At 42.6% G+C, this 14107-nt stretch overlaps 1 protein-coding gene across 1 annotated transcript; it reads right to left on the reverse strand.

Annotated features, from left to right (window-relative positions):
* Nucleotides 1-115: 115 nt before the first annotated feature.
* PSMC6 (proteasome 26S subunit, ATPase 6) lies at nt 116-13185 on the reverse strand. The gene is made up of 14 exons (XM_065636666.1): nt 13055-13185; nt 11579-11658; nt 11179-11218; nt 10919-10971; nt 7268-7335; nt 6717-6831; nt 5732-5819; nt 5526-5587; nt 5312-5435; nt 4904-4965; nt 3744-3864; nt 3565-3645; nt 1539-1610; nt 116-605 (listed from the first exon to the last, which is right to left on the reverse strand). Exons 1-14 carry the CDS (start codon nt 13179-13181, stop codon nt 487-489), a joined length of 1212 nt encoding a protein of 403 aa, XP_065492738.1. The 5' UTR covers nt 13182-13185; the 3' UTR covers nt 116-486.
* Nucleotides 13186-14107: the final 922 nt, after the last annotated feature.

The raw sequence follows: 14107 nt of genomic DNA on the forward strand, positions 1-14107 counted from the left end.
GTAAAGCAAAGGACTCCAATGCAATCCTTACACCAGAGAAAAGTTGCTCCTCAAATACTGAAGACACATAGTTCATCTCTTTTCAAAAGTTACAGAGAAGGTACACCAGGATAAGCAGATTTAAACAAGTTTTATTCATACACTGTTTTGGGGAGGGCAATTTACCGATATAAAAAAGTCAAGAAACAAATCGACTTTCTTAAAGTCTGCTAACCCATTCAGGCACATTTATAACTTCACACTGTAACTGCTAAGAGAACGCATCTCCACACATTTTACTTAGTCTGGACTGCAATGAATATTGTATTTCAAAACTGTACAGAAAATGCACTTCTGTAGCCAACTTGCAACTAGTGTTACCAAATTACTAGCTACATGTTACACAAATACCTTACAATAATAATCAAGAGGTACATTATTTCTCTCTTTTTTTTATACATTAACCCAGTATGAGGTGTAGAGTCAATCACAAATTATATCATTAATTTAAACAGGTTTGTAGTCAAGCTTGGACTCCAGCTTCTTAGAATCGGCCACTTTTCTAACAGCTTTCATGAAGTCTTCCTGAACTACAAAGTCATGATCAGCACGGATCGCAAACATACCTGTGAAGAATAATTCAACAAGAGTCAACTGGTGCTCCTTGCAGCAACAATACTGAGAAGATCGATACATGAAGATTCACTCAAATTAAAGTGAAAACGGATCCACGTTACGCTGTCTGCATGTAGACTGTTACATGCAACTCTTGGATGTTGGGAAGGGGAGTGAACTTCAACCATGTCTTCCTGAACTAGGTGATCACTAAGAAATGTATAACTTGTTTTAAACTACGAGTGTGTCGTTACTGTGTTACTCAGCCTTTCCATGTAAGCAAACCCTAAGCATGCAATGAATTTATAATGTGGAAAAAGCATTAAAAAGCATTAGCTCTCCAGTCATCCTGGTACTAGGAGACTTGGATTCTCTGCAAAAAGAAGAAAAATGGGTATCATTGCTGTTTCTGGAACGTATTTCTTCTGAGATAGTACGACATGTCTCACGATACTCAGCCAGTAAACGGCTAGAGGCCAGCTCCAGCTCAGAAATACTACAGCTGGTTTTTCCTCTCATGGTGCTGAACCCACTTATCTACAGACTTCCTAAGAGACTTGTCTGTAACCTTAGAGAGAGGATGTCAAGAATCAAGCTCTGCGTGACTTTACAGGTCATAAGGATACTTGGAAGAAATAAAAGAGATTTTGTTCAAGTTGTTCTGTCGAAGCTTCAGGGTTTATCACCACGCTGCTGCTGGACACGTGACACACTGTGAAATATGCAACTGTTCTGACATTTTGCTCCTAACATTTCCACTCACTAAATGCCATCCGGCCCTTAGGGAACATGAAAAATCGAGCAGGAGTGAACAAGTGCTGTGTTCCAGCAGAACATTTTTGACCTTGTGATGTTAATCCATGGACAGAAGTATCAGAGACACAGCTCAAGTGTTTAGCATTTACCAAGACTGAGCACGTCAAAATTAAGAGTTAAGAAAATACCTGCTTCGGTACAGACATTTCTCAAGTCTGCTCCATTAAAGCCATCTGAAAGCTTCACGATTGCTTCATAATCTAGTCATAAAACACAAATGCCAATGAGAAATAAAGTCACACTTCCCGTTACGGATGCCAATGAAATATGTACCCAGCTAACAAAGAAACAATTTAATTTCAGTGCAAATAGATAGCTGTCCACTAGACTGCTAAATTAAATTAACTGAAATCTTCAGCTGTATTACCCCTTTCATTAAAACAGAAACATATTGCACCCAAAACTTCATATTATATAATTAAACCTCAAAGTTACTAACTTGTGGTTACAAGCACCAACACGAAATGTAAGAAAAGCTTCAGCAAGGCGATGTTCTTATCATCATTTAAATGACATAAAAAGCCAGAAAGCTTATCTCGAAGTGATCATAACTCAGTCTCTTTCCACTTACAACAAATGCATCTACTAAAGGCATTTAATGTATTGATATATTAAGCCTGATTTTTTTATGCACATATATTTACTAAAAAAGTGGCTATAGTTACAGTTTCTAAATGCTGTGTCTGTTGAGCCTCCAAGCAATTTCTGATTTTTTGCAAGGCTGCTTATTAAAAAAAATTATCAACTTTCAGCAAACTTTTCAAAACAGTTTACCTTCTGTATGAAATTCAAAACATTTGAACTGCAAGTTTTTATCTTAAGAATCCAAAAAGCCCTAGAGATTAGAAATTCTTTAACTGCATTTTAATTCCAGGTAGCACAGTGTGCTATGAACAAGTCTCCCCGTAATTAGAGAGTAGTGAGGGGACTAAGTAATACCAAACCTTGTGATGTTTGACAAGTTTAAAGTCTTCAGTTGGCTCTAGTACCAGAGCTGGAGAAGCTCATGCTGGAACCTGGCACAGGTCAGTGTCTCAGGATTTTAACGAATTCACACCCCATCTTGCCAATACATTCTGGAATTCCTGTTAGTCTCAAAGCTGAGCATCGCAGTCTTCCCACAACACGTTCAGAAATTTAGCGAGTATCCATCTGACAGGTCACTTTACTAAATGGTGTAAAGAAATGATCCTACCCTGCCTCCATGCCAGTGCCAAAGATATGAGAGAAAGGATGAAGTGCTTTACCTCAGGTTCACGATTTGCTTTGGAGCTTCTCTATCTTAGACTATAGTCGCGTGCATGTATGTTTAAGCCAACACTGCTGCTAAGAAAGGCAATCCTCATCCCTCCGGCCCTCCCCAGCTCATTCCTGCTCCCGAGCTGCAGCTGTTTATGCAGCCAGATGGTGAACAAGATCAGTTCCACCATCCGCATCGTGCTGCGTGAATAGCTCATGTCAGCAAAGAGGCAGGGGCGGGCGGCACGGGGCTGGGAACTGTGGGGCCTTACTGAAATAAAAGGCAGCCAACGTCATTTTAAAGGCAAATCACAATCACAATACGTTTTCTTGAGGAAAGCTGTTAAGTGTCACTGTGAAACTAAGACTCTGGTCAACTTGGAGTAACACTGTCATTAAATAAACCTTCCTCATTTTATCTGGTAGATACTTCTCCCCCTTACGCTCTGGAGAGAACCCTCTACACCACTAACCAAAAACAAGCGTTGTTTCGGGCAATGAGGTTTTCATTACACCATCTCCAAACTCCACAGTAAGTCTCTCCATGACTTTTAAAGACCCTCTATTGTTTTCAGACTTCTGCAGTAACAATTTTTCTTTCTTTGGGGGAGCTAATGAAAATGCCATTTACTTGGATTGAGCTATTCCTTCAGAAATAGGAAACTACCTGATCAGAATCACATTGATTTTACAGTTTACAACTGTGCTCCAACAATTTATATTGTGTTTTCCTTCGCAAAGGAAGACTTGGCAACAATCCACTCAGGACGCATTAAAAAAAAAAAAGTAGAATTCCGAGAGAGGGGAAGTTGTGTGGCCAGTGTAAGGGTTAGAATGGCAGAATCATAACAACTCACCCTCTTCCCAACTTTACAAACAGAAGTAGGAAGGATATCCCCATAGCTTCCTACTTACCTATTTCACCATGTTTAGTGATAGGACCTGCATGAATCTTCAAAATGTCTAATCTGGCTTGTTCATTTGGTAGATCAATATCTAGAAAAAATTAAAGCTTTAATAAAATCAGAAAATCACAATTCCATTCATATTGATAATTTCCTCCTCCTTCCAGCCGCTGTGAAGTAGTAACTCACGGATTTTTCTATCCAGTCTTCCAGGCCGCAGAAGTGCAGGATCCAGTGTGTCTGGTCTGTTAGTCGCCATGATCATTTTAACTCTGTGCAGAGTATCGAATCCATCCATCTGATTCAATAACTAATAGAAAACAGAAGTATGTTTTTTAAACAACCCAAAACCTTCCTCATGCGATCTAGTGTACTTATTTTCTGCGTAAGTATTTTCACCAAGATGTAAGAAGCAGTACAGATAAATCAGAAAAAAATGCTACAGGCCTTCTAATAAAAAGCCACAGCTCCCTGTGTATTCTATAAGGAATAAAAGAGAGCCTAAGAGAGACACTGAAAATGCTTTGCCCAGAGAAAAAGTTATTGAGCAAAGCAGACCTCAAACGTGAAAGATTTGGCTAAAACAACAGGGCAATGAAAACAGTACGAGTACTAAAGGAGCCCATGGTTGGCTGACACATTTTTATTGTATTGCACTAAGTCCAGGACATTCAAATTAGACTTGCAGAGCAGCCTCTAGAATACTAATACACACACAGGAAGACATTTCATTGTGAAGATTCAAAGTACTTGCTCTTTGATCACAATGATTTAATTCTTTATGTAAGACAGACACATTCTTTTGAACAGGGCGAACTGTTTGCAAACGTAGCCCAATGAAGCTTCCCATTAGCTTCGGAATTCTTAATTGTCACCAGTGGTTTTAAAATTCTCTACACACAACCCAGTTTACCAGAGCAATTAGTACAGAAACTAAGAAATACAACTACTTCTCCCAGTTTTGAAAAATTGAACTGTAACTGTTCTAAAGGTTTCTAGAGTAAGACTCTTTGAGACTAAAAGAAACAAGCTCCACTTTCTTAAGAGGGGGCCCTCCTAACCCTCAAGAAAATGCAGTAAGCAGCAGCAAAGTCAAGTGACAGTGAGAAAATATCCTGAATAATATTAGCAATTTTCAAGATTCTTTCAATTAGTCTTCAAGTTGAATTCATGGCTGAGTTATCTGGATACGCAGCTGCCTTTTGTAAAAGCACCATCTAGTTTATTTTTAGCCTAAGATTATTAACTCAGAAAAAGTTCTACCAAGCTGGATAATAGTGTAACGACTCACATCTGTATCATTATTTAATGTGGACTGTACAGTGCACAGTCAGAGTTTAGCCACTCACCTCCATCAGAGTCCTCTGAATTTCTCTATCAGCTGAGGTGCCTTCAGAAAAACGCCGACCACCTGCAGCAAACCAAAATCTTAAGTTAAAATATTTTATATTTTCCTCCATATAATACTAAGTCTAAAGACAATTAGGTATCCCTTTAAAAATGGGGGAAAAGGGATGTGTTTAAAGAGTTAAATGAAGACATTTTAGAATGCTTTTTCATATAGATATTTTTGATACAAACCAGTACAGTTCTAAGCCAGGTCTAACAGCTCCAGGAGGAAGCTGAACCACCTGTCCCGTTATGTTCCTTCTGAACAAACACACATGCACACTCTCCTTTGAGAAGACAGACGGTGGCTTATAACTAATTTCAGCGTTAAAAGGAGCCTCTGCCATCCTCCAGGCCGTGAGCCTTACCAATGGCATCTATCTCATCCATGAAAATGATACATGGCTGATGATCTCTGGCATAATTGAACATCTCTCGGATCAGTCGAGCACTTTCGCCAATGTACTTGTCCACTATCGAACTCGACACCACCTTTTGAAAGACAAAAAGACACAAGTGAAGAGACAGCAGTGCAAACAGATTAAGCACATGTGCACGAGTGCAAGAGTAAAGTCACAGTACCTTTAGGAAGTTGCAGTCAAGCTGGCTGGCAACAGCTCTCGCCAAAAGGGTTTTCCCTGTACCTGGACAGACAAGAGATTGAAGCTGTTTAACTAGTAACCCAACATTGCACGCTAGTGACTTCAAAAAAACCAAAAGAAAATAAAAGAAACAAACAAGATCTGAGAGTGACAACTACGCATTCATTACCCCTTCATGAGACTCACCAGGGGGGCCATAGAGCAAGCAGCCTTTTGGAGGTATAATTCCCACACGCTGGAATAACTCGGGATTTGTAAGCGGCAATTCTATTACCTGTGAAGAGACAGGAAACTCATGGTACACTTGCCAGCCTGTTTTCCAGATACCTATATTCTTATTTATCTGTGCAGCACATTTTGTAGGAGACACGGTTAAGTAAGAAGATGTCAGACTGATCCAATGGATAGATCCACAATCCTGCCCTTGTTGTTCAGACTTCAGATCCAGAATGACCCGTTTCTCTTGACACTCTTTGCTCAAACCATGTTTTTGCTGTTGTCATAATGCTGCCATGCAGAGCGATTCTAGCAGTTTTTGTGCAAAATTCAAGTTTGGTTTGTTGGTTGTCAGTCCTAAGTATGCTCTCCCACTTTATGGCACTCCCTTAGCCTAAAGGGTCTTGGATCCTTCAAAACCTTTTATTTAGGGGTTTTTCTTCATTTGAATCTCAATCCAAACTTCTGTAACAGTAGGGATAAGATATAACCAGTTTGAAAACTGGGCTTTGGTGACAGAATAACCTTTCTCTGCTGCTGCAAGGTGTGTGCGCAGCACACAAACAATCTCTGTTACAGTCAGCTGGCTCACAGCAGCACGAGCTCATCTCCAAATGCCCGCATTCCTGGGCAGGCTCGCACAGCCTGCAGCAGCAATGCCCAAATTAACAGGATTATTTCGGTGTGAACACACCAGCACCCCGCAGTCACGTTGCTGTTTGCCACAAAGACAACTGCAAATCTGGAAAACATTTAAATACTTCAAGAGTTATCTTCCAGGACAGGAAATGTAGTGTAAGATAATGAAACACGGAAAGCACTAATCTGATAGGATCCTTGAACAGCTTATCTCATGATAGTTTACGACAAACATCAATAAGATAATTTTGCACTGAAAAACTTCACTCAGAACACAGCCCATAATTCGATAAAGTGGTTTTGAGATACTGGATACCTCTCGCAGCTCTCTGATTTGTTCTGACAACCCTCCGATCTCAGAATAGGAAACATCCCCTGGATCTTCGTGAGACATATTATAAACCAAGGGATCCACTTCCCTTGGCAAATATCTGGAATAAAGAGTTAAGAGTAGGCATTTGTCATTGTGCGGACACGCTTACAAAGTTATTGCAATAAATTTTAGGGCAAGTATGAAAACGATTTCTTCTCCTTCCACCTTGATAACAAGGCAAGTGTGTGTCTTGAAAAAATGAAATAAACTCCATGCAAACTTGATTCAAGTTTTAAACCAAACAAACAAAAGCTTAAAAAAACCTGCTGAAAGTTCTGAGTTGTAACTAAATTATGTTTTTAAAGAACAACCAATTTATTTTTAAACCATATGTAATAGACATATAAGTCTTCCCACCAAGTTATTCTCCTTACAGAACACATTTACAAAATATTACAGAACCCGTTATTCAAACCTTTGTGTAACCTACTCAGATCACTATTTTTCCCCCTTTACATGATGAGCAGAAGAGCAGCTGTAGAGCAGAAACCTACCTCATGATCGTCAGAGTCGTCATATCCAGAGCAACTCTTGTCCCCGGCTTCAGCTTACTTTTGTCGAGCTAGTCACAAAGAAGGTATTTCTATTAGAACTACACTCCACAACGATGTCTGGTTTTAGCCAAGGTGTTTACTGGAGTTTGCGCTCTTTGCTCAATATCACACAAAAAAAAAATAAGACTGCTGAGCTACATGCCAAGCACTGTGTCCCCCTCAATGCCATTTCTGGGAATGCTTAAACTGGGAAAAAGCTTGCTCACTATTTGAAACTAAATACTATTTTCTAGAGAGTTTTGTTTGTTTCTTCGGTTTTTGTTTGGTTTTGTTAGTTTGGGGGATTTTTTGGGTGTTTGGGTTTTTTTATGTTTTTTTTTTCTGTTGTTGTTTTAGTGTTGTGGTTTTTTGTTTTGTTTTGTTTTCTGCTGTCAATCTGACTGGATTATTGAGAGATCTAATCCTCCCCACCCTGCTCGACACTGGACGGAGCCAGCTGTTTCAGAACAAGTACACAATCCTCCTTTAAGGACACACAGAGCAGCCTGCCCGTTTGAGTCTGCACTTCCCACCCTTTTACTCAATGGCTTTCTCATTTTCGCACTGCCAGAAAGGGCGAATAGATGTTCCTAACCTATTTTCTCCAAGCCTTCTATCATTTGCACATTTTCACATACCAAGTTATATCCTCCCATCTTTAAAGTCAGCCAGGTCCAGCTGCTGTTATTCTTTTGCTACCATTTAACTCAGATGGCCTACTCATCTGCCTCAGCAGTTTTTGTCTGCTTACTCCATTTTTATGAGATTTTTGAACACATTAGCAATCCTGTTCCAGTACATTCTGCTAACTTCTACTGGGATAAAACTACTAATTTGCATTTCTCACTTTGTTTTTAAGAAATCTGCTCTAGGAGAGCAGTCTTACCTCTCCCACAACACAACCTTGAACAACGATCATAGAGATTACCTCACCACTCTAATTTCTTCTTTTTTTTAAAAGAGATACTCAATCCACATTTGAAGAATATGAAGCCTATTTATTCTGAGCTTTGCTGACATGGCATCTGACCAACAGGGATTTCGACAACTGTTTGCGAGCACTGCCTGAAGCTTCCCATCACCCCACTGGGGAATTTAGAAGGTCCCTTGCCCACGTGGACTCTTTAGTCTCTGGTAGCATTTAGGATCAAACTGTTGTTTCTCCCTCACTGGGGTCACTAACAAGACCTATTTCTAGCTGCCTAATCTTAAGAAATCTGTAAAAGCTTGAAATTCTATCAGATTCACCGTTGCCCAGTAGATTTAAGTTATTCTGCAGCGAGAAGAAAATAAAGAGAAACCACTTGACTTTGCATTCCTTAGGAAATGCACGATTTTGTTTCAATTTACACAGCGCTGCTCCCCTTCCTCAGCAGCGCAGCACAGCCACAGGGACTATGATCAAAAACTAGTTCTTCTAGTCTGTGAAATATTCCATGGGAAATTACTTTCCTTGATATTTTGACACTTTGAAAACAATCATAGATATGGGGTTTTTTGTCTTTGGTATCAAATCTTTGATCTTAAAAGATCCTTGAGTGTTTCTACTCAAGAATAAACTCAAAAGTAAGTGCTGCAATACCAGACGCATCCAAGCACAACTGATTCCTTAGCACTTCTCTCTGTTCCAACACACGACCTCAAGACTACCTCACATGCCCTGACGTGGAATTAAGCACACTCAGGTACCAGAAAAATATTTTGTTCATTCTGGGGAAAGAAAATAGTGAGTTGCACCCTAATAACTTGAAAGAGAAAAAGCTTACAATTATGCATTTAAGGACTATTGAAATACTGGCAATTCTGGCAGATTTTTTAAGCAAGTAAAACATACCACATCAGTATGCTTGAGGAAAGTCACGGGTATCTGTTTATATACTGCGTGAACTAACACACTAGTACCCCCATTTCCCAAATAGTTTATCTCTAAAAGGAGGAGATAATGTCCATCCCTACTGAAAAATATTCAATTCATTGACAGAGTCAACGCCAGAGGAAAATACTTGTTGCCTGAGCTCTGCTCATTGCTCAGTATTGTTAATTGTGGGCCTTCAGCAGGAATTCCTGACAGCTAGAAACCCCCCTCACCCCTCTTTTTAAATTATAGCAGGCTCCCTGCTCTTCCACTTGCTTGTTGCCTCTTGGCTCCTGCAGCCACAACAACACTATTATGAATGAATCATCTAAATAGAGCTGGTTAACTTTTGGATGTTGGAGTTCCATTATGCTGTTCTTCAACTGAACTTCCATGTACAAGCCTTAAGCTTAGAACATGCAAAACATTTGCGCGTTAGTCTTGTAAATATTTTCTTTCTTTACACAGAACCAGTAACAGTTCAAAATTCTGTAAAGAACATGTTTCTCTTCAGAAAGACAAAGAAAAGCATCTCTAACATCAATACTACACCTGTGCTCCTTTAACTGCAGGAATTTCTATTTTTCACAGAGGAGAACGTGCTACCATCATGATGTGTTTAAAGCTCAACTGTAGTTACTTTTCTCCACCATAAAGGAATCAGTTCAAGATGCACTGGGAGGTTACAGCTGTTAAAAGATCTTACACTTACTTGTGCATTAAAACAACCACATAATATGCTGTTGCCTCCTTAGGATACATAATCCTTCCCTGGGGTCACTATTCTCTGTTCAGAGACACCTTAAGATTTCACGTTTCATACATACTCTCCTTTGCTTCCATTTGTCGAAGTCAGGGATCAGCGTAATAAAACCTAACCAGAGATTAACTTTTGCTCCCCAACGGCTCTGCAGTTGCAGAACACATTCACTAAGCATTGTGGTTCTTACTTAATAGGCAGCTTTGGTAAGAAACAGCTGATCTACGGGTTTTAATTACTGTAAGTGGGTCACATTCAGCACTCAATTAACCAACAAGCAGTTTTTAAACCATGTCTGCTAGATCCCTTATATTTTTGTATAAAAATAAAAAGCAAAGAGTATCTCTTAGTGGTTCTTGCTGACTACAGCAGAAGATGGATCATGCTGTGAGCAAGGTTCTGTATTAAAGTGCCTAACTTGTACAGAATTTAGCGTAGGTAAAAAAGTTGTCATCTTGTGGACTAGAAGTTACAAGGCTTTTTTTAAGATCATTAAGAACAAATAAAAACCCCTCAGAGTGTTTAGAACAGGGGTTTTGCCTACCATAATTATTTATTGGAGTGCAAAAGCATTAGGAAAAAAAATACATAAAGGTATATGGTTATATAACATTAAATCTAAAGCTCAGCCTATGACAGTAGCGGTCACATGCCGTGTTCACAACACAGCAACGGAGACTTTACACAGTTGATTTATTTTTACAGTCATGATTAATCTTCAGAGAGCTCAAAATCAGGCAGAAAGACAGAACTTCAAAAAAATGACACGACTAAAACACATGCAAGGTTCCCAGAATGTTCTGGACTGCTTTGTCTTTACAAGGAAGTTACACAACTACCAGCTACAAAGGGAGAGGGCAAGAAGAAACCAATACAAAACAGCCATACACACCTTAAAGAACACACTTAATCCCACTAAGATCCCACTTTATCAAAAGCAATGCTAATATTCAAGACTAAAGCAAAATTTTAATAAATATTCACATAGATCAGCTACCTGGCGCCGACAGCCAACCACGTATCTCGGTCCATTTGTAGCCTTCACAATGACTGGAGAGAGAAGATCAAAGAAAAAAAAAAAATCAAATTTACTTGATTCAGTGGTCTGAATGATGCTTCTGAAATATCCAGGGTATTTTTTTGCCAATACTCAATCACTGATACTCTAATTCTTTACCCTCCAAATCTATAGCCAGATTTTAACTACAAAAGCTTTTGTTCAAGATTTTAAGGAATGTAACAGCCCAGCGTACTTACATTTCTCTTCTGTTAGCTGTTTAAGAACCTCACCAACAATCTGCAAATGAATAAATGCAGTATTAGCCTACAGACAGAATTACCATTGCAAAACAACATTTAACATGTTTCCGGACACAGAAGATAACCATCAACTTTGAAATTCTTTCTCCTGCTTCATGCTGTTTGCCAGCACTTTTATTTCTTTAACACATTTCTGTCAAGCAGGACAAACACAGAAAACCTCTCTAGCCCATTTGCTTAGTGTGTCTGTTCATGACAGTAAGGCCCCCATTACTGTTAGCTGTACTATTCCCGCTTACTCTTTCTTGATATAAAAAATGGACTTAAATGCTGCTTCCAGGCAGGTTGACTGCCAACCAGCACCACAGGTTGCTATCACTTTGTTTCCGTGACATACCTGCCCGACACTCTGCAAGGCCTTGAGATCATTTTCTGATTTTTCATATTGCTTGGTGAGCTCTTTCAGCTGTTCCCTTACTAGAAAAGGAAAGAAACACAGAATTTTGCTAACTTTCAATCCAGCAAGAAGTGTCAGGACCAGGCCTTTTACCAGCAAAAAAGCAGCAGGTAGAGCCAGGCAGTGGGAGAGCTGCACCCCCAGTAAGTCACCTTCCTGCAAACAAAATCTCCACAACCACAATGCATCTGACTGTAATAACGTACTAATAATTTGTGTCAATAACCATGTTGTTCACAGTCCACCCCATCACACTCTCCTGTGTGTTGCTGTAAAGTACTTGTACATAGAATGGAGAACTAAAGATATTTATTAAAAGTTGAATTCTTGATAGTATTTTATGTAGTAAATATTGACACTGGGGCAGCTGACTATTCTTTTTGCCAAGATAAAACAGAGAGATGTAACTAGACACCAGTATATGCCACGTCATAGAGACAGAACAGAAATTCAAGCTAACTAAACCACTACAGAGAAACTATTGATCTTATTAAAAAAAAAAAAAAAGAAAAGAGTCTTATGACAACTTTTTAGTACCAGGAGCTCAGCAGCTCCAGGACCTCCACACCCTCAGCATAGCAGCATCTCTTATTAGAGAAAACGCTCTACAGAGCGATTATAAAAACCCAATCCAGAATTTTAAAAGCTCAAACTCAATGTATCATTGAGTTTGTACAGCACTTTGTACAGTGCCTTTGTACAGCACTGACACTTATAGAATCATAGAGCGTGCTGAGTTGGGAGGGACCCACAAGGATCGTCGAGTCCAACTCCTGTCCCTGCACAGGACAACCCCACAGTTCACACCATGTGTCTGAGGACGTTGTCCAGTCTCTTCCTGAACACTGTCAGGTTTGGGGCCGTGACACCTCCCTGGGGAGCCTGTTCCAGTGTCCAGCACCCTCTGGGTGAAGAACCTTTTCCTAATGTCCAACCTGACCCTCCCCTGGCACGTCTTCCTGCCATTCCCTCGGGTTCTGTCATTCGTGCTACTGCCTGAACGATGTAACAGAAGACGCTTATAAGAGGAAAAGGCTGACAGAACATCCTTACGGGGGGAAAGCCTGAGGAAAGAGAGCAGCCCGGCTGGAGGCGGCAGGGCCTGACGCCCCCGGCCGCCCCAGCGCACGGGCGTCCCCAGGGCCCGGGCCGCCCCGCGGGGCTCTCCAAGGGGACAGGAAAACAGCCACGGCGCTGGAGCCGCCACACGAGGCCGTGACCCCGCGACCGGCAGCGCTCCGGCCCGGCCCCGCCCGCCCTCCCCTCAGCGCGGCCGCCGGCGCTGCCCGCGGGGCCCGGCCAGGCCCGTGACGAAGCGCGGGCAGCGGCGCGGCAGCCGCCGGCTTCCCTCAGGGCTCCCCGGGCGCTCAGCAGCGCCGATCCCCCAGGACGGCCGGCCCCCGGGACGGCGCTCACACTCCTTGAGGCGGCCGTCGATCTCCTTGTGCTCCAGCAGCTTCTTGCGGTAGTCCTGCAGCGCCTTGTCTCTCGGGTCCGCCATGATGAGCAGCCGCCGCTCATAGGGAATGCCGGGAAGGGCCATGGCCGCCGGGGGCAGGGCCGCGCGCCCGCCCCGCCCCCCGCGCGCGCCCGCGCCCGCCCGATCCGCGCTCCGCAGCGCCCCCTGCCGCCCCGGAGGGATTGGGGGGAGGGTGCAGGCACGATGCGACGCGCATGCGCGTTGGGACGGGGCGAACACGCCGCCTGGCCAGCGTGCAAAGTACGTGCCGGTGTTGATCACAGGATCATGGGCTTGGAAAAGACCCTCAAGATCATCGAGTCCAACCGTTATCTCAACCCTGGCAGTAGCCCATACCCCTGAGAACCTCATCTCTGTCCAACCCCTCCAGGGATGGTGACTCCAGCACTGCCCTGGGCAGCCTGTTCCAATGCCCCACAGCCCTTTGGGGAAGAAATTGTTCCCCAGATCCAACATCAACCTCCCCTGGCGCAACTTGAGGCTGTTTCCTCTTGTCTTATCGCTTGTGACTTGGGAGATGAGACCAACACCCTCTATGCTACAATGCACTTTCATGTAGTTTTAGAGAGCAAATCTCCCTCCTTTAGTTTAAAACCATCACCCCTTGTCCTATCGCAACAGGCCCTGCTAAAAAGTCCGTCCCCATCTTTCTTATCAGCCCCTTTTAAGTCCAGAAAGGCCACACTAAGGTCTCCCCGGAGCTTCTCTTCTCCAGCTGAACAGCCCAGCTCTCTCAGCCTGTCCTCCCAGCAGAGCTGTTCCAGCCTCGGGTCATTCCTGGGGCTCCTCCGGCCCCTCTCCAGCAGGTCCGTGTCCTGTGCTGAGGACCCGGAGCAGCACGCAGCCCCGCGGGTTCCTGGGTTCCCCCCCGCCCGGCCCGGGTGAGTCACGGCGCGGGGAACGGGCGGAGCGGAGCGTCCCCGGCGGCGGCCGCGCCTCCCCCCGCGCCGAGGGGCGGTTCGGGACGCGGCTTCTTCAGCCGGCGGCGG

The sequence above is a fragment of the Caloenas nicobarica genome, chromosome 5 (genome assembly GCF_036013445.1).
Source record: "Caloenas nicobarica isolate bCalNic1 chromosome 5, bCalNic1.hap1, whole genome shotgun sequence".
Lineage (NCBI taxonomy): Eukaryota > Metazoa > Chordata > Aves > Columbiformes > Columbidae > Caloenas > Caloenas nicobarica.